The sequence below is a fragment of the Euprymna scolopes genome, chromosome 5 (assembly GCF_053919585.1).
Source record: "Euprymna scolopes isolate OS-2025 chromosome 5, ASM5391958v1, whole genome shotgun sequence".
NCBI classification, from domain to species: domain Eukaryota; kingdom Metazoa; phylum Mollusca; class Cephalopoda; order Sepiida; family Sepiolidae; genus Euprymna; species Euprymna scolopes.
The window spans coordinates 98620199-98642501 of record NC_136486.1 but is presented as its reverse complement, the minus strand read 5'-3'; the positions used below and the strand labels follow the sequence as shown (position 1 = coordinate 98642501).

Sequence of the window (22303 nt, the reverse complement as noted above, 5' to 3'; positions counted from 1 at the left end):
TACACAGACAACTGTCCAATAAATCGTATTCTTTAAGCCAAACTATTGACTTCTCAGAATTACTCTGATATGTGAGGATTTTATCACATTGAAGACAAATCAGCAATAAGATAAAAAAAAAAATTTTTTTTAATTTAAAAAAAAATAAACAAAAAAAACATAGTAAGTGTATCCTCTTCCATTATCTTCTTTTTGTTTATGATTTCTGTCAAATAAAAAAAATTGAATTTATATTATTCAGCCTACTGTTCTTATCTTGATTATTATTTTGACAATGTTTCGAATGATGTAACCTCAGACCTTCTTCAAATGAATCATTTTGAACTTGGGGATATTTATGTCAAACTCTGGAATCTATTTACTTTATTTAATCCATTGAGGTAGATTGTCCTCATTACATCAACCACTACCAGATAGAAGTGTTAATTATTCATTATATTATTCTTAGTTATTATCGCCTGTAGTAAAAGCTTGAACCTTCAGCCTCCAAAAATCTGTCACTTAGACTCAACTTGAAACATTGACAAATTCCGAGCTCCAAAGATAATGCCCAGGCTGTTGTATTTTTCCTAATGAATAAGAAATTTTTCTGATATGCCATTTAGAATTAATTGCTAATCAATGCTTTTATCCATTATGCCACAGGTTCATGTTTGAAATTCCATATAAGTTCCTGATTTTGACAAAGATTTTCAAATTCGAAAATATGCATCTGAATAAGGCTGGAGATTACACTGGATGAAACGGTAGAAAATAAATCCAAGATGAAAATAGCAGTTCGAATAATCCAAATTGTCAATCCTTATCTCAAAAATTTTCCCAAATAAAGAAAATTATTAACTTAAGTTTTCATCTGATAGTTATGACAAAATTCAAATGGCTTTTTACATGGCACACAAATGATAGCATACTATGGCAAAGTATATGTACCTATTTATTCCATTTGATGTAATAATTCTCAGTGAAAATCAAATTTAAAAAAAAACATCTTTTAAAAGAAAATAATGTTTAAAGTTTGAATATTTTTTTTTTTGTTCATCTTGTTATGGCTCCATAAGTACAAGCATCCTAATGCTTCAAAAGTTGGATCGAATCTGATTCTTTCCTCTAATCCAGAGGAGGAGGAGGGTGGTCACCAATATGTGACCAAATCATACTATTCTTGATTTAGACGAAGGATGACATTTTTGGAGGTAAAAAGAAGGGGAGAGAACTTGACTTGCTCCGACCTTATTAGCAGATAGCCGTTTGCACCCAACTGACCAGACAATCTAAGGTCAATGACACTAAAACATTCCAAGCTCTTTCATTTTGGCAGACTTTGTGAAGCCTTAACAATGTTTAAAAGCAAGAAATCTTTTGGAAATATTATATCACAAGCATTGTTTTCCAAAATACTAGATACAATATTCAGCAAATAAAATCATATTAGATTGACAAAAAAAAAAAAAATAAATAAATAAATGGTTAAAATGGTCACAAAAAATGGTACAAATTAATTCTCATTCAATTTTTAAATTACTCTTTCCCATTAGAACATCCAAGCTCTTGTTTTGCTTTTATTTTTTCAAAATATATTCATAAATGGCTGTGAAAGAAGCCAAATTGTTATCAAGTATGTTTCATTCAATATAATAATAACAAAATTATTCATACCAACATTTTGTTTGTAATCACTTACCATATATATATATATATATATATATATATAAAGGCAATCTAGCTCCCAAGACCCTATTCGACCCCATTTTTTTTTTTTTAAATAAGGTCCAAGGGAGATAGATAAAGTAGAGCCGAGCTCACATTTTTTGGAAATTGCATTTTAAGTTGCTTTTTTGAGCACAAAGGGTTAAATAATTTCAACAATGGTGATGTCATTAACAATAGCATGCTTGTTAAATAATGTGAAAATATTCTGGAGTCACAAAAGAGAAAGTTGGTAGAAAAGTTACCGTAGCATATCATAATAAAGGAAGAAAAAAAAAAAGTTTATTTTCAAACAAGTCGAGACATTTTTATTGTAAATGAAATGATTTGTCTTTTATTTTTTATATATATAATCTTGCCACGTGATTACCTCCCCTTAGTCAACAATCATTCAAACAGGACAGCACTGGTGGTTGATAGTATCAACCTTGAATTGATTAAGTCGTTAACATATTATTAAAATCTGTTGTCTTCTTAATAAATGTCAAATTAGTTTTGAACAACTCACTCAGACTATTGTCTCTGTCTATGCTTGGTTATTTTCTTAATTATTTTGAAGTCATCTTTGTTAAAAAGAAAAAAAACTCTGAAGAGGGGAAAGGGGGGGTGATATACTCCACTAAACTCATCTGTTCAACCCATATCTAAATACAACTCATTTAAAATAGCCATTTTTTTTTTCTTATGCGTTAATCCTCAGCTACCACGACAGTAGCAGCAATAGTGAATTTTGTCTCCACATGACACGCTCACAGGCTTGATCCAGGTGGGTGAAGGTCGGTTTTACAGAGATCTTTGTGCAAGGTGTCTGCTCATCTCATCATCTGCCTTTCTCTCGGTCGTTTCTTGGTGACTTCTAATGCAAAGGCAAGAGCTAATTTGAAATGGCAGTTTAAAGAAAAAAGATACCATTCACTTTTCCCAACTCTTCCCCCCCCCCACTTAAAAATCCATTCCCAAAGAGATCTACCTGCTTGTTTCCGGCACTAGCAAACTGGAGAACAGTGGACCGTCTAAAATTAGCAAGGGTTAAGAGGGACTTACTAACCGTAACTCCTTTTTTCTCATTTATTTTATTTATTTATAGGTGGTTTTAGTCATTCCATTACCCATCCTTCAGACATTTGTGAATAGCATTCATAAATGGCAGGGATTTTCCATAGAGCAAATCCTGTATTATGGTGAACGTGTCCAGTTTAAAAGAAGAATATTGATCAACATGACTTCTCCCTTCCCTAAATTTATTGGCCTTATGCCTAATTTGAATTATTACTGTAGTCACATCAAATTAACCACAATTGTTAATTGAATGTTCTCTTTCTTTTTTTTAATGTGTGAATGGTGATAATGTATGTATGAACATAAATTAACTCATTATATAAATTATTTTTATTTTTTTTTTACAATGGAGTCACTATTTATCTAGCCCCGAAGGCCACTCGAGGATAAGGGTTGATGAATATAAGGTGGTAGTGTAGTAATCATTAATGATGTGGATTGGGTAGATTTTAGATTTTTAAGGGAACGGTTAAACAAGAACTTGTTTACATTGGACTTGAAGACTACCATATTGTAATCAGCTGCAAAGCAGGCCAGTGGAACAGTGTTCCACAGACAGGCAGTTCTAGGAAAGAAGCTTTGTTCATAGAATTTGTGTTTAGACTTAGGCAGAGATAGAATGTGAGGAATTGTTGATAGTGGTTGTAGCTAGTTGAGTGGGGTTTTTTTTGTGAAAGTTTGGCAAAAAGGGGACCATAGATTTGAGCCCAGACGAGCAGTGCCATGAAAATAACAACAGAGCACAGACAGGCCCGCAATGTCTCTTCTGTGGGAAAGAGGCTGCAGGGAAGAGAAAAGGACATCAAAGCCGTTTTTGAACTCATCAATCACAATCATTGTTAACTGAATGTTTTTTTTTTAATGTGTGAATGATGTATGTATACACATAAATTAACTTAGCATATCATTATATAAATTATATTATATATCTATTGGGAAAACTAGATGTTTCTTAAGTTCAATCAGATTTATGTTCTTAGATTGGGTAATTTGATCATAAGGGTGCTAAATTTCTGGCCTTTTGGCTGGGATCAACACATCAGTCCAATGACCGTTCTAGAATGAAACTAGAATGGAAATTAGCAAAGATTAGGTCTTCTGGAGTGGCTTATGGTATTGAAAGAGGAGATCTGTTCCGAATGGAGTTGGGTACCATTTACGAGACACCTGAACAACTATGAAGTTCTTTCTGACTCCGTGATTAGCCCAAAGTGCATTACTTCTCAATAACATGCAGCACAGTGCAAGCATTGCAGATACGTTTAGTTATCAACGGCCAAAGAAAAAAAATCTCTGATCATGCTTTCTTCAAATGTTGCAAACTTGAGTAGTGGTAGAGTATGTCACCACATACTGATTCTGATAATTCTTTACTGCTAATCACAATTGACTACACTGGAGCACAATAGGATGAGAAGTGATGAATGGTGTTTCTTGTGAGCCTGGTGGTTGATGCAGTGGATATTGAACCTGAGGGAATTTTGAGGGTTTGAATTTTTCTCTGACCAGGTCTGATCACATTCTTTGAGCAACAGCTTAAAGTCAAAATCAGATGTGATAGTAGTTTACATTCTTTGGAATTCTACAATAAGAGCGTATGTGTACGAAAAAAATCTCAACTATGAATACATGTTCCTTTCCTGTGCATGGTGAACATGGTTCCTGGTCCTGTTGGATCCCAACCGTCAGGGTAAGTTAGCCTCTTGTTTTGAACCTTAGCCTCTCCAAATGCTATTCACCTTAGAAGGACACCATTCAATCTAAAACTCCATCCTTCCTCATTTTCTCCGAATCTATTCTTTAGAAAGGAGTGGAAAGAGTTTACTAACCTATCTCTCTCTCCCTATATATATATATAGAGAGAGAGAGAGAAAGAGAGAGAGAGATTTATAAATAAAATTAAATTTTTCAACAAAATTGATATTATAAATAGAAAGTCTCCTTGAGTAAATGTGGTATTGTGGCAAATGCAATAATTCTAGCTAAGAGTAGGATAGACAAATACCATTTTCCACACACTTTTAATGACCTTGTACCTAATTTATAGAGCGTTTATATTAAATTATTTGCAAAAATATGAACATTATAAAGTGTATTATCGATTCTGTTCGACTTAAAAGAAAAAAAAAGACTTCATTTTGCTTTTGAAATATTTCAAGACTAAACAACAAACAAAAACAAAACAAAAACAAAAAAACAGAACATAAATTTTCATAATTTGATTATTTCCTTTTTTATTAGGAAATCAATATTTTTTTGTTTTATTTTTAAAAAATAAAAATGTCATACAATTTTGATAGGAGGGAAAACAAAACAAAAGAAGAGAAAAGAAAAAATAATGCATATAAAAACCAGAATTTCTATATTTACTTTTGACTTAAATTTTGTTTTAATACGGAGTTATTTCCCTTAGATAAAAATTATAAAAAGTGTTTTAAATTATTCAGTTTCCAGAAATCTAGATTTATTTTTTTCTAGTAATTTCTTGTATCAACTTATAGAGTACAGAAAATATTAAAAAAAAAAACAAAAGAAAAAACAATTTTGTTCTAAAATGTATTTTAATTAAATAAATAAAAGGTGCAGCAAACTTTAATTTCGATGTGCATTAATTTTATTTTTTGTATAAAATTAGGATTTTTAAAACTTTGCATTTCATAAACCATTGAAATTTTTCAAATAATTTTTTTTTTCTTTTGTCAATAAAAATCTTTAAAATATTTGGTTTTACCACGATATAAAAAAATAACGTAGTTTAATAAAATTTAATTAACTAGTTCAGTACAGTATCTGGGTATGTCAGTTTCCACTTTTACCTCACTTCTCCCATTTTATGGTATGCACAAAAAAAATATTTGTGAAATTTTGTGGAAAAAGATACGTTACTTACTATTTTTGCATGAGAGAGTAACTGTGATGAATGTAATTTATGTTTTGTTTTCATTAGCAAAATAACAAAAAAAATCATTAGAAATGATGAAATAGATGTCATAGTTTGCTTGAAGCATTGCGTGTAGGTTAAAAGATGTGTTTGAAGGTTTAACAATGTAGAAAGTGGGTAACTATTGTTGAATACAGGATAGGTAAATAGTAATAATATTGACAAATTGAATAATTTCTAATTAAAATATTTATTTACCGGTGTGAATGGCTATATCCGGTTACTGTTGATACCCTCAACAACAACTAGATACAGCTATCCACACCAGTAAATAAATATTTTCATTAGAAATTATTGAATTTGTCAATGTTACCAATTATTAATTTACCTATTCAACAATTGTCCCACTTTCTGCATTGTTAAGCCTTCAAGCACATCCCTCATTAGAAATGATGTTTTTAAGCAAAAATAATTTACTTTGAACTAAAAGTGAAAGTCTGCTTCTTTTTTTTTTTTTTTTTTTTTGCAGATTATTATAAAAAAAGATTGCTTAGTTTTAAAAAAATATATATGTAATGGATTTTTTTTTAAATGTTATGTTAATTTCTTTAAATTTATAAAACATGTATCCTGTTTTTTAAAAATTCTTTAGACTTATGTGAGATTCGAACTTGGGTATTGACATCGTAAAAACTACTGCCTTGGTAATATGTACTCTGACTATTCCTTTTTTTTGTCAACCAATCACGTTTTTCTATTTGTGTAGAACCATACAAACTAAAAAACACCATAACGTTTCCATAGTATATCGATTAGATTTTTAAAAAATAAATTAAACAAGAACACGAAACAGACTAGTTTAATCTCATATTGTTAATTTAATTTCGAAATTTTTAACTGAAGTAAAGAAATTAATTTATGACAAGAAAAGATTCTATTTTCCGTTTGATTGCCCCCTCCTCCCACAAAGTCTCCCTTGAAATCGCTTGCCAATACGTTTGTGTGCCATATTTGACTGTATATATAAGTGGTATTTTATCTTAAAAAAAATTAAAATATAAAGTAGCCCACTTAAAAGTAACGCAGATACAAATCCACTGGAAAAAGGAGGCAGTGAAAGTAGATCTTGCACTGTGTATTTGTTTGCAATTACTTGATTACTTCTGGACTATATGGACTGAGCCTGATTCATCAGATTGTCAAGCATTTCAAAGCAACAAGAAAACCCTACAAACAATTTCTCTCAGTGTTGAGGTACTGGCCTGACACAAATTTCCACTTTACTTATCTAGGAGTAAATAATCCAGAATGATTTTGACTCGATATTTTTCAGGAAATCTATAAGCAGTTTCGTTCAGCACTTAAAATATCAACTTAAAAAGAAATGTTTGTTATTGGATTCATAATAAGGTTAGATAAGCAAACGTGTCGTTTGCATGACTAAAAAAAAAGAAATATTTTTAGACCAAATATAACAGTTCTATTGTAGAGCCAAGAAATGTATTTTCCTGTTCCTGGTCACAAAATTAATTTCTTCAGTTACAAAGAAAATGGCGGGTAGGTCGGGGTGACTATCCTTATCATCAGCTTCAAATGGTGAAAAGTGGGGTAATAAAAAAGAAATAATAAAAATACATGTCTGGTGAAAAGAGAACTCACATTCTTGATGCATGCCTTGCAAATGTATCATTTTTGTTTTTTTAATGAAAAAATTTGAATTGCTTCCTTTGAATACATGGAAATAACAAAACCATATATCGCAAAGATGCAATTCAATTTAATTTAAGTTTTTAAAAGAAGAAAAACAGCAACCAAAAATTTAGCCAAATCTTATAAATTTATTTTAACCCAATAATGCTTTGTCAAATGAGTAAACTGATTGAGGTTTTTTATTATTTCTTCATTTAACTTTTATTACATTTATTTTTACTCTGCATTGAGTTCTCCTACTTAAAATGTCCTACAGAAATTGCTCTATACTTTATAGACAAAACGTTCCATATATATATATATATATATATATATATATATATGGAATTTTTCTGGAAAATGCTAAACTCAAACTAACCTCCAGTACCAACTTTTATAGGTAAATGGTTAAACACAGGTAAAACTTTCAAAATAATTGAGGAGAAAACAAGAAAAAAATATATATAAATTTATTTATATATTTTACTTCATATGAGTTTTTGACAGAATTTAATAATCCTACCCCCCTTTTATAAGAATTAAGCAAGGAGGTAAATTTATTTATATTTTTGATTTCATAAAAATATCCATATAAATGTTTGACAAAATGAAATGACAGCTCCCTCCTCCCAACTCTTAAAAAAATAAAAAAATAAAAAAAAAATAAGTTTGGGTTATTAAATCTCCCGCCACTTCTTGGCGGTTGAGATTTCTTGTTGTTCAAAAGACTTCCCACTATCTAAAAATTAAGAAAAAATGTTTAAATTTTTTGCAAATAAATCTTTTAATTACTTTGAAAATTAAAATCTAAACAATTTGACTAAGAATTAAATTAAAAATAAATAGTTTACCTCTTAAATTAAAATGCGTGTGTGTGTGGGGGGGGGGCTCAGTTTGCTATGCTAGTTTAATATAAAATGATTCCCTCTGCTCGAAATTTCGAAAAGGCGTTTGTAAAGGGAATTATTTTGTTTAAACATGAATGATTATATATATACATATATATATATATATATGATGATGATGATGATTATATATATATATATATATATATATGATGACTGCTACTTGACAGAAGTTTGCCATCTCTTCAGTTAAGTGTTGTGCAGCTGTGTGCATGTAGGTGACTTTTTTCTCCAGCTTTAGTCCTACATGAAAGTATATGGCATAAAAGTTTTCCTTCTTGTAAAAGTGATTGCATGATAATATTGTGAATCTTCACATGTCATGTCGGGCCACTTTTAGATTTGCAGATTAAACCACAAACATGCGTTGCCGGATGTGCTATAAAAACCTCCTCATAAGGCTGTCGTTCCTGTCTTTGATTGTGTGATTTCAGATGATTTACAAAACCACACATATAAACACACACCTCTCCTCTTTACTTTTTACCTAAACTCATATCTATATTTTTTTACTGAATTTATTTACTATTCTATCTACTGCATTTTATTTATTTCCTCTTACTCTACTCAACTGTTATCATCTGTTTGATAATCTTTAGCAATCCGTATCCATTGAATATGCCATCTCGATATCATCACCATCCACCCCATATTATATCATCCATCTATTCCTTATAGCTCCTAATCTCTCACAAGTCTCCAACTAACTAAAATTTACTCACATTAGTCTAGCATCCCCAGATACCACACTCATCCCTTATCCATAACTCTCCTATATACCGGATACCTTAATATCCCTTCAATTGTCCCCCTAGCTAGATGTTGCATTGGAATGTTTGCAACTTACCTTCTTAGCCCCTCTTCTGATGAAAAGAACTAGGCTTCGAAATACATGGTATAAAGATCATATAACACCTGCCCCGATTACTGTTTCCTTATTACATCAACAAATACATCTATGTATACTAACATTTGGCTTTGTCTATCATTTGCTATTATATATATACATATATATATATATATATATATATATATATATATATATATATATATATATATACATATGAGAGAGAGAGTGTTGCATATTTTAAATTAAATTTATATATAAAATTTTCACCCTCTTCTAAGAATCTGACAAGTTATTTAAAAGAAAATTTTTTTTGCTTAATTCATTCCTTGTAAGGTCAGATATATAGTGATTGCCTTAGTAAATGGGGATAAAATTATTAACCATTTCACCAACAACAATATCCTGAGCAGAGTTTTGATCTCCATGCATCTAACAAAGTCAGAAAACAGTACAATGCCCATGACTTTGGAAAACATTATTTTCACGTTCAAGTATTGTTGAAACATGGAACAAAGTGTCTGCCTGTATCATTTCTTGACTGTTCATACTTTCAACTCTCTTGCCTCCCAAAATTCGTCCAAACTACACCTTCATACACATGCATACCATGATTGTGTGTACATTATTCTTTGCACTGTACGTACACTTTTTGATTAGCTGTAGTGCACATGAGAACTGTACGTAATGAGTTGATTATTATTTCAGGAAGACTCCCTTTGCAGTGAATTGACCAAAGGCAAAAGAACCATAGGAGGATAGGAGAAATAGTTCAAGGATAGTTTGAAGACGTCTCTTAAACAGTTCACTTTGTGTTACAATGTGTAAAAATGTCTAGCTCCAAACAGATGTTCCTGGCATACTACAAGCCATGATTGTTGAATCTGCATGCACGGAGGAATATAAAAAAAAAAAACATGCTATTCAGAAAGACAGAGTGGTTAGTCAGCATCTCTGTTACAAAAATTATCCCACAGGGTGCCTGTGCCCTACACGAGGGAAATACTTCAGAGCTCAGATCAGACTGACAATCGATCTCCAAACCCAGAAAACAACTACATAATGATGATGGTCATCTGTGCAAGTGATGGATGAACATCATCGTCATTATGTAATTAATAATTACCACAAGGAAGGTTGGCTGCCTCTAACTGTGCTAGAAAACTCACACCTGAGAGTATTTTATATCTACAAAGCCACCATTTGTCATTATATGACGCATTGTTGTCACATCTGGTTTGTTGATGCATCAGAGTCAAAAAAAAAAAAAAAAATTCCTAACCTAATAGGTCCCACACTATCTACCAATCTCCAGCCTCTGTCCCATCGTTGCATCTCTGTGCTTGTTTTACAAGTACTTTAATGGAATGTGCTCCTAAAAAGTTGCCGTACTGATAGTGCCCACCACTTCAACCTAAATACCTTCGACCGACTTGAGAATCAGCAAAATACCACACTTGACTGTAGAGGTCCCCCAAATATCAAAAGGTTAATTGTTTATTTACTTGAACTTCTTGCTTTTGGAATTTCCTTCCTTGCTCCCTGTTTTTCCTAACTGTACCAATGTAAACAAACATCTTGCTGCATAACTCATCACTTTCGATGTCCCTGTAGGTATGACCCCCTAATTCACCTAACCTCATATCTCTGTGGCAATATTATGCCTTGAATGAACAAAAGTAAAGAAATAAAAATGTAAAGATTTTCTTTTTCAAAAATTTAATAAAAATCTTAGAAGATTGTTCTTTCATTTAATTACACACACACACATTCTCTCTCTCTCTCTCTATATATATATATATATAGATAGATAGAGAGAGAGTGTGTGTGTGTGTGTGTAATTAAATATATATATATAAAGAGAGAGATACTTTTTATTTTATCTCCTGATGAAGTCCCTAGTTATCTATAACTAGTTGACTGATACATACTCATGATTGTGTAGCAATACCTAAATGCTTCTGTAAAAACAAAATGTTGAGCACTCTTGTATAAATTCTATTATAATTCATTCTCTGAACATTTTTAACTTGAAATAATTATATACTGCTCTTCTGTTATTAAGTATTCTTAATAACCTTATTAAGTCCATTATTTATCAATCTTGAATACCTCTAACCTGGTGTGTGTGTGTATGTGTGTGTGTGTATATATATATATCTCAAATTTTAGTCATTCAATAAATTTAAAAATTTATGACGTGAAATGTTTAAATTTCAAATCAAAATATTTTTATTATTCTATGTTAAACAAAGAATACATTTGAAATATTATAACTCCTTATCCTATAGGATTTCAATGTCTACCATCTCTTCAGAGGAGAAAATATTAGCAAATAATTATAATGGTTTACACCATATTTGCTAAAGTCAGTGAGACATGGAAAATAACAATTAAAAGTTTTTTTAAGTATTTAAATGCCATAGAGTAAGGGAAGTTAATGAAAAGGGTATAAAAATTCACATCCAAATTGCAAGGTAAAATCAGAAGTGAATGTCTTTGATAGCAGTGTGGTAAAATGATCCAAACTGTATTTTGAGTAATCCACATCACAAGGTAACGGTCCATTTTTGTATATTGAGCAATTTTTATTAGGTGGGATAGTACTTATAGAATATTACTGCCAATAATATTTTGTAAAACTTATAATTACAGGTTTCCATACCAGTTGATTGTTAGATAATTTTATTCTGAAGTATATATATATAAAAACCTACAAAATCGGTTTGTGTTTAACATCTCCATCATTATTTTTAGCATTATATGAAGTGTAAGTGGCGAAACTGTGGTCTCTGTATACCGAGTTCAAGTTTTGTTGAGAGCTGTTGAGCTCCCTTGCAACTAATAACACTGGAAAAGATATGAACTTGTTCGTTCTCCTCTCAGTTATGTCTGTAATCATAATTAGTCGAAGAGAAGGAACACCTTGATATAATGCTAATCCTTCAATGCAGACAGAAACCTGGAGTTGGAGTCCCATAAGTGGATCCAAAAATTGCAGCCAAATGGAACTCTTAAGAAATGGCAACAGCTCTAACAAGTCGGCAGAAAACGATTTTTTGGTACTTGTCCAGAATTCCCCCATATATTAAGAAACAAAATAAAGTAATATCTGTATGATGCATGTATGCGTAATGGAACGACAGTATCAGATTCCAAAAATTATGTAAATTGATCAAATAGTTTTGTTTTTATAAAGAAAATAATTTTTAAGTGATTGATGGGAATTTCTAGGTATTATTACAACATAAATCTCACGAATTTCAATTATGTTAAATTATCTCCCTTTATTTTTTTTTATTTTAAAAATGGCAGACAAGACAGCCACTCTTCATTACTCATAAAATATGATTTCTATATTTAAAAATAACGTTACTTATTGCGCGGGTTTCTAACAATATTTTGTATGATTTTTAAATCATTATCAAAACTTTAAATATTTAGGTGTCAATTTGCAGCCATTTCTCTTGCTCTCACCTAACGCTCAACACCATATTTTTTTCGAACCTAGTAAAACTAAAAACTTTTCGAGATAGGTAGAAGAGTAACTTATCTTGCTTTTGATAACATTTATTTAATTTATTCATTTTTTTTTTTTACATCAGTCACCACTTATCAAGGCCGGAGGCCACTAAAGGATAAGGGTTATAGAGTGTACAGTAGTCAATGGGATAATATTGTAGTAATCATTAGTAATAGAAATTTTGTAAATTGGATTACTTAAGGGGGCGGCTCATCAAGAATTTGTTTATGTTGGACTTGAAGACAACCAAGTTGTAATCAGCTGGGAAGCAGGCAAATGGAAGAGAGTTCTACAGGCGTGCAGTTCTAAGAAAGAAGCTTTATTCATGGAATCTACATTTTGCTTTAGGCACAGATTTATGTGATTTTTGGAATATGATACTTTCGTTTCATCATAGATATGTTTTTTTGTTTTTTTTTAAATATAGAGGCAATTCTGGACAAGAACTGTTTTTTTTATTTTAAAAGATGAATAAAAGAAATAAACGAGTCAATAACTGATGCATTCAAGTCATCACATTGACGGAAGATTTACAAAAAAAAAAAAAAAAAAATCGTCTTTTTTCTTTTTTTTTTTTCACTAAAAATAATGACGAATCTTTTCTTTTTTTTTTTTTTTAATATTTAAAAAATTCAAAGAAAGAAGGAAATTCACCTGCCTCCATTTTTCTTCTTACTTTTTCAAATAAATTCAGGGCAGATGTAAGGAACGAGCTTAACACAACACTATTTGATGGCATTCAAATGTGCCGCACTTTCCGAAACGTAAAGAAAAATTGATTTGGTCTTAGGGTAACACTTTTTTTGTTTAATTATCATAGTCACGCAATGTTTCACTAAATTAAAAATCAAGGACTAAAATAACCAATGTAAGGCATGGTAACTGCATTTCTACTTTTGCTATGTTGTTTATAATGGTCAAATATCGTAAGATGCCATAGAGTTACTGTCCTTGAGGAAATACTAAATATGAGATCATCAGTGCTAATCAAGTTTTACTTGCATAGTAAAAAGAAAATGACATAAAACAGTTTAAGTATTTACATGTTAGGTTTAAAACCGGAAGTACACTAAAAATTGTACAAATCCAAGTATTATTTTAAAAAAACAAAAACAAAAAGAAAACATAACAAAATGCCTTGTCCGCCATTTTCTGCTAACATTAAGGTCAACCGTCAAGGGAAATAATTCAAACACACAGTCATCATAATAATACTGGATAGAAATCGTTTACCGATCAAATTTAATTTTATTTTACAAAAACAAAAATATTGGATGAACTTGCATAAATTTTGGTGCACAGCCTTTTTTCAAAACCTAACATCAGACCGTTTTTGTGCTATTGTAATTGGGGTGAAACTGGATAAGTACCAGAACACCGTAAGTAAACAAGCAGGCCAAGATCAAAGTGTAGTATCTGTTCTGATACTACACTTCAGTCTTTTGTTCTCAGTTAGTGGAGGAGAAATCCTTCACAACTTAGAAATTTTTTAATTTTGTTCCTTTCTCCACATTAAAAACCGACTTTGGTGTCTAACTCTGCCCCCGTGGGGAGGCAAGTAAATAGGAACCTGCAGGCATGACTGACAGTGTGAGATTGTCGTAGTAGGAGGAGTACTCAAGGATTAACTAACAGTAAATCTATTTTATCTGTAATCGATAACATTTCACTCATTTTGAGCTTTCTCGGGAAGAAATATAAGAAATGTTCATCATTAGCTGCAGATAGAAAATGAAGTGAAAGAAAGTTAAAATAATTATATCCACATCAAGAACGCACACGTGTGTATTACAGAGAGTGGCTTTGAAATATAATTTCTATTTTTCCTCCCGACAAAGCATTTGTTACAAAATCATCCCACAAGTGCCCTACATGAGAGAGAGACTGATGAGCTCGGACCAGACTGATTAGCCATCTCTGGACCCAGAAAACAACTACATGATGATGATGTTGAACTTCGCAAGTGATGGACAAACATCATCGTCATTATTTAAATAATAATTGCCACAAGAAACATCGGCTTCCTTTAACCATGCTGATGGTGGCTTTGAAGTATAATTTCTATTTTCCCTCCTGATGAAGCTCAAAAAGAGTGAAACATTAATGATCACAAAAATAAATTGGATTTTACTCCTGAAGAAAAAAAAACAAAAAAAAAAACTTTCATTCTTACTTATTTCTCTTTGTGTAAACCAAAATGTCTTTCTTTTTAATCCTTTGTGCCAAAAGGCATACAAAATTGTTTTTGTTCTGTTTTTTTTTTTTTTTTAAACTATTTCCAGTAGGAGAAAAGGAAATACAGTGTGTATATATATATATATTATATATATATTATTATATAAAAAAAAAAAAGAAAAACATATCATCTTCACCAGCATTAACAGCAACAGCAGCGACAGAATTGTCCCAAATACTTTGTATTTGCCCTCAGGTATTTGCGTTTTAAATGGAAGACTTTTGCATTCTTTCAAATTAATTTTTTTCCTTATTAATTTTTCTTCCTTTTGGTTTAATAATTTTATAGGAATTATCAATAACATGCACATATATACACACACACACAGACATATCAGTAGTGACTTATGCAGTTAGGATACTTGGACTGAGCCTGATTCACCAGACTGTGAAGCATTTCAAATAAGAAATCCCTACAAACAATCTCTCAGTGTTGAGGTACTGGCCCGACACAAATTTCCATTTTACTTATCAAGAAGTAAATATTCCATAATACTTTTCAGGAAATCTATAAGCGGCTTCGTTCAGCACTCAAAATATCAACTTAAAAAAGAAATGTTTGTTCTTGGATCCGTAATAAGGTTAGATATGCAAACGACATAAATGTTTGCATAACTAAAAAATACATTTTTTAGACCAAATGTAACAAACAATTATCTTGCAGCAAATATAGTACACACATTACAATTAAATTTTTTTTCCAAGCCTGATAAACCCTGATGAGCGCAAGTCACCACTATTATATAATGAGAAATATTTTGACAAATAAGTAAAGCTTTTTTTCGTAGCTTCATCGGATCAAATTTTTTTTTTTTTTAACTTTCTGTAGAACTAGAAATTCTTTTTGATTTCATTATTGTCATGGAATGGTAAAATTGAGGTTTCAAAAATTCATAACTCGAACATTTACAAGTAGAAACCTTAATTCATTTTTTTTTTTTTTTTAATTTAGACATTTTAAACAATATGAGAAACTGATATTTTTCAGTGTTAATTTTGAAAAATGTTTTTCTTTTCCCCCATAGTCATTGTTCATTTGCATTGTAAATTCAAAGTTCTTTAAAAATGATCTCGATTTTCTTAGTTTAAAAATATAATCTGATAAAACCTACAATATTGCAAAGCTTGTCATTAAGTTAAAAAGAAATATGAATACTTATTTATCAGTATTTCTCACATTATTATTATATATAAATATCCTTTATTAAACACCAACAAACACACACACATATATATATTAATGATAATTATGAAATTAATAATCCAATGTAATGAAAAATAGAAAAACGAAAACTAAAAATTATTTATATGTTCATACATGTTTTGTCTTTATTCAACTTCTCTTGAGAAAGTCTTTGAATATAGACAAAATGGCGATAAATGTGTAAACAATTTTTCTTCTTTGCATTACATTGGATGTTCATTATTGTATATATTGATTAAAAAAGAAAAGAAAAAAAAAAGCAATACTTTTTCAAATCGCTCAGTAGTTGAGTAGAGTGTTTATAAATAAAAGTATACAAACATTATGAGGAGCCTATGTTTTGACATTAGAACGTCTCATCGGGGACTTCAAAATGACTTTCCCAATCAGAAAATAAAATCAAAATCCCTTTAATTTTATTTTCTGATTGGGAAAGTTATTTTGGAGCCTTGATGAGTTATCTTATTGTTGAAACATAGGTCGATCTGTGTAGGCTCCTCATAATGTTTAAATTTACATACACATATAAGTATCTCTGTATATATAAATTGTTTCTTCTAAGATGTTGCAAATATACGAACTGCAACAAGCAAAGAATATGAAAGACCAAATTTTTTTTTCAGACCTAAGTGGTTCCTTGCTCAAAGGTTTGGGAACTTAAACCCATGAGCATCTTCATTAGTTTGAGAACCATAAAAGTCACACAATTCATTTTCCGTTCATTCATTTGGTGTCACTGTGTAAAGCTAACAATGTAAGGCTCTTTTTTTGTCACTGTCAAATTTATAAGAAAAAAAAAGTTTAACAACTTGGCACATTAGGGGGGGAAAAAAACAACAATAATAATAATAAAGCAAATTATGTTCATTGAGTTTCGCAAAACTGATAAAATACAATGGACAATCCAGCTGAAAACTTACATTGCCCATAAAATGATTATATATTGCGAAACTGGTGAACCAATAATTGCTAAATTACGTGTGCCTATAAACATGGTTTAAAAACAGAGAAAACAACAGGGTTCCCATTTTAGAAACAGGTGAGAAATAGAAGCTCAACCCAAAGTTAGCTTTACAGCACACAGTTGCAAAATCACATGATAATTCTATATCTTCCATATAAATACTGTAAACAAGTTTTTCTTGTATACAGAAATTCCCTGATACTTTCTGCTTAAACAAATCTTATTGAAAATGAAATTAATTTAGTAGCATTTACTTATAAAACAGTAGTTCTCAACATGGCTGACCTAAAAATATACAGTTCATACAATAAAACTTATCCAAAGTTTTCAAACCTAAAAAAAAAAAAAACATTCTAGTTTATAAATACAGTAGTATTTGTTCCAGAAATTATGATTTTATTTTTGTTTTATAAGGGTTTGACCATAAAGGTTTATGAAAGACTTGCTCAAACTTGATATGCCCACTGATAAGGCTTGAACCTGCGACTTGTTAGTTCAAAATTCAAACCAGTTGACAACTTGAGCTTTAAAACCCGGAGAAGACCAAAAAGTAATAAACATTTAATCATCATTGCACATTTTGTTAGCACAGCACTTGACCACAGGAGGCAAGACAGGCCACTATCAAGAATATATGTGTTAGCTCTTTGGTTCAAACTTTTACAATTTAGTCCTGCAGGTTCACTTGCTGAGCTGGGCAGCAGTACAGACTCTTTTAGTAATTACTCTGATACAGAGTTAACAAGAATCACCAAAAGACTAGAAAACTTGACTCAGATCAAAGTGTACTATCTGTTTTAATGTTCTACTTCACCTGTTCTGTCCTAGGCAAGTGAATAGGGACTAGAGAGTACTCTACATAGATGCTGCAAGTCTAGAAATGAGGTGGTTAAATAAAAAAAAATTTTTAAACTTTACATAGAATCATAGGTGTAAGTTCTAATTATATATATATATATATATATATATATAATGATGAAAATTATGGAAATAATATTCCAACGTCATTGAAAAATGAAAAACCAAAATTATTTATATATTCATCAATGTTTCGTTTTATTTTAACTTTCTCAAGATGATTGATTTAAAGAAATAAAATACAAGAACAATTTTTGAAAATATTTTCACATGACAAAGGCACCAAATATTTTTTTTAAATTGTACTTGTATTTTGTCTCTTCAAATCAATCACCTTGAGAAAATCTTGAAATAAAGACAAAACGTTGATGAATATATAAATAATTTTGTTTTTTTCCTTTTATATATATATATATATATATATATATATATATATATATATATATATATAAATCATTAGTATCCATCAAACATGTCTGATCTTGGTTCTGATTCTAAACTTTCAAAGCTGAGAGGCACTTGCTGACCAGCACAACCTGTGGAGGCACTAGATCACCAGTGGTCTCAAGAGAGGTGAGGATAAGCTCCACCAGTAGTGGCAAGAGAAGTGAACCTGTCATAAAAAACAACTGCACCACTCACTGCAAGTCTCCCCCTTTAGGACACAGAACCAATATCAGATATATAATATAAGCAGATAATTCGCTAGTTTCCAAAGACAATTTTTTTTTTTTAATAATTTGTTTATTATTTAAGTTTCACATTACAGATCTGTTTCGTTCATTATCAACAAGCCAGTAAAATTATGTCTTTACTGCATATTTGAGGTGTTTACTCCTCAGACATCAAACCTAAGTTCAAAGAAAAAGATTTGATGTCTAAAAGGTAAACAGCTCAAACATGCAGTAAAGACATAATTTTATTGGCTTGTTGATTGTGAATGAAACAAATCTGTAATATGAACTTTAAGAAAATAATAAACAAATTATAAACAAAATTTTTTTTAAAAAACTTGTCTTCAGAATCTATGTATTAAAGATATTTTCAAGGAAATTATTAACCTATATATTATATACCATACATATAAATAGAATTTAGTACATCCCATTTTTAAATTATTTGTTTAAATAAAATGTCAATTAAGCTTATGATGTTTATGATGATGATTATCATTATTAACTAAAGTTAAATATGGTACTATTATCTTTACACATTTAGATTTTTGGTCACAAAAAAAAAAAAAAAAATGAGAGCACTTTATGAGAAAAGGTGTTGTAAATTTCAATTGTGTTTTGTACAAAAGTCACGTTTAATTCATTCATGAAACATGCAGAGATAAATAACAAGTAATTATAATTAATGACTTTGTTTTGTGTTTGTGTGATTGTCAGATCTTTAAAAGAAAGTTGCAACTTTGGTGCGTGTTTTTTCCTGAAGGGCACTAGCTGACGTCGACTGTCGCAGCTGTCGGTGTTGGCTGGCTTCCTTGTTCCCACTGACTTTCATTGTTGATGATCCAGACATCGGAACTGGGCCATTTGTCGAGTGACATTCACCAGCCTGTAAAAGAGAGAGACAAAATTAAATTGAAATAAAATTCTTCTATGTTAATTTCGAGGTATGTCAGAGTCTACACTGATGGATTTTCATTTACTTAACATGATCAGACGTGGTGAAGGCCGGTTTTACAGAGATTTTTGTGCAAAGTATCTGTCAATCTCATTATCGGCCTTCCTATCGGTCACTTCCAGACAACTAATGCAAAGGCAAGAGCTCATTTAAAATGGTGTTAAAAAAACTTGCTTTTTTTTTAATTCTTCTCTTCCCACTTAAAACTCCACTACTATGAAGACATCTGCCTGTTTGTTTTTCGGCACTGACAAACCAGAGAACAGTGGACTGCCTAAAATTAGCAAGAGTTCAAAGATCCTTACTAACCCTAACTTCTTTATCTTATTTTATCTATGTTATTTTAGTTTTTTTAAAGGTATTTTTAGTCATTCCACTATTCATTATTCAAACATTTGTAAAACTTCATTCTTATCAATAAAATTCATCAAATGCCAGGGATTTCCTAAGTAGCAAAGTCCATGAGGCAAATGCGGTATTATGGTGAACGAGTCTAGTTTAAGAGAAGATTATAGACCAGCACATGCCCAAACTATTTGAACTGTCATTCCCTCATCTTATCCTCAGTCAGTGTAATGTGCTTTTAGATATCCTCATTGCAGACGTGGTCGAGCAGTGTAATACAAGACATCTAGTAGAGCATTTTGCTTTCCATAACGGTGAATTTTCGCTTCACCTTCCCTGTTATTGGTAAGCACTGTGAGCTATATGAAGTCGTGGATTGCACAACAATCCGGTAGATCTTCAACTTTTGACATTCACTTGTCTTACAGTTACAGAAAAAAACTTGAATAAAAATTGAGTGTAGAATTGTCCCGATATTAAAAACCAAAATACAAAATAATCTTTGATGTACGCACCAGTGACAGAACGAAAATGTTATATTACAAAAATCACATACATTGATTAAGTGGTTTTATTTTATAATAATAACGAAAATCAATTTAAACGATTTTAAATGATTAATGGGAAACCATAGGCATTAGAAAGTTGATCTCGAAAGTTTGAATTATTGTGGTTTTATCTCCCCTTGTTTCTTCAAAAATAGCGATGCAACAGAGCGCGTATGGGCACAATGGAAACTAGCAGCAACAGTAAAGGATGGCCAGCGTGTGAAGAGATTAGCAACAGCAGCAACAGTTGAAAAACGTGCATATGCAAATTATCAAGTGTGCGCGAGTACAGGAACGAAAAAAGGAAAAAGAGAAAAAATCCAACATGTGCTTATGAGAGAAGCAAAATGGATGTGTAAAATCGCAGGCGAGAAATGGCTGGCTAATGCTGGTGTGAGGTGAGAGAAACAAAGTCAGTGTCGAAGAAAATGAACGTGAAAAACGAAGGTGAGAAATGGCTGGCTGTGGTGGGAAGAAGGAGAAATGTGTGCCAGGCTAAAATGGGGATGTAGCAGCGAGAGACATTTTTCTAAAAGCGATACAAAAAAAAAAAAAAAAACTTTTGTTAAAAAAAAGACAAAAAATGCTGACCCAGATTTTTTATTTATTTATTTCTATTCCTGTTTCTGACATAAAAAGTATAAAATGGAAATGTCGAACATTCTATACACTAAGACATTCTTATTTGGATTTAATTAATCATGTTTTATTGTGTGTGAAATTTTATTGCCTAAAGCAGGTTTAATTAAATTCTTGTAAATATTTTTGGTGGAAGAAAAGGTGTGCAACATAGTGTGTGTGAGCACGTGAAAAGTATCAGCAGCAGCAAAGGATGGCTAGTATGCAAGTAGATTCACAGCAACAGCAGCAAAAAAAGACGCATATGCAAATTAGGATACTCTTGCATAATTTGACCCGCATGAAAAGTATCAGCAGCAAAGGATGGCCAGTATGCAAATAGATTAACAGCAACAGCAGCATAAAAAGACGCATATGAGTACTCTTGCAGAATTTGACCAGAATTCTCGTGAATTCCCGTCAAGCATGGATCGGGCGAGAACGGCAATTATCAGTGTCAGCCGAGCGTCATAACAGACGCAGACTAATGAAAAAAACAAACCAAACCAGAAAAAATACAAATAATCAAAAATAACAAAAAAAAAAAACCTACTTTGAAAAATGAAAATATGTTTATTTCATTTAGCATTTTATTTATTTATTTATTTTTTTTTTTTTTTAAATATTTATCAACGGAAAGTTTTGGGTTTTTTTTCTCCAAGAAAAGATTTTTTAATTGTATAATTGTTAGGTGTAAGTACAAGTTTTTTTTGTTTTCTTTTCTTTTTTGTAACCGTATTTTTTTATTTTTTATTTTTAAAGACTTGTTGTTCAGTCAAGTTCTTTTGGTGGCACTGTCGATTTGTACATCTCCAGTAAAAACTATCCTTTACACACAATCTTTTTTTAAGTAAACATTTGTGTTAACAATTGTTGCACCTCATTTTTTGGGGACAGCAATTTCTTCTCCTGACAATGAGATTGTTTGCATCGATGTTTTCATTGCTTTTTCTAACATGTATAGATTTATTTTCTGTCTTGTCATTTTTCTGTTTGGCGAGTTTGAAAATATATTTGTTTGTCAGCTTTTCTTTTTTGTTTTTTGTTGGTTTAGTCGCTTTCTTCTAATTCGAATGTCATCTGCTTCCATTTAGATAGCACTTTTTCATTAGTTAATCAAACTCACAAAAATTCAATAAATAAATAAATAATAAATAAGTAACTAATCACAAAATAAAAAGTCACCCTGCCCCCTTAATATCACCTTAAAAATTACTAAAAACATAACAGAAAAAAAATTAAATAAATAAAATAAAAAGTCAAGTTAGCGTTTCAACATTTGAACAACACT

The 22303-nt window shown here is 30.9% G+C and overlaps 1 protein-coding gene across 6 annotated transcripts in view; it reads right to left on the bottom strand.

The window, feature by feature from the left end:
• Positions 1 to 4983: 4983 nt before the first annotated feature.
• The window catches only part of LOC145276933 (multiple PDZ domain protein-like), a 521741-nt gene continuing 504421 nt past the window's right edge, over positions 4984 to 22303 (bottom strand). For all 6 annotated transcript variants that reach the window (XM_080128414.1, XM_080128415.1, XM_080128417.1 and 3 more), the window contains one exon: positions 4984 to 19432. In XM_080128414.1, the coding sequence (XP_079984540.1) occupies positions 19268 to 19432 (165 nt within the window). In that variant the 3' untranslated portion in view covers positions 4984 to 19267. The remainder of the gene's footprint in view (positions 19433 to 22303) is intronic.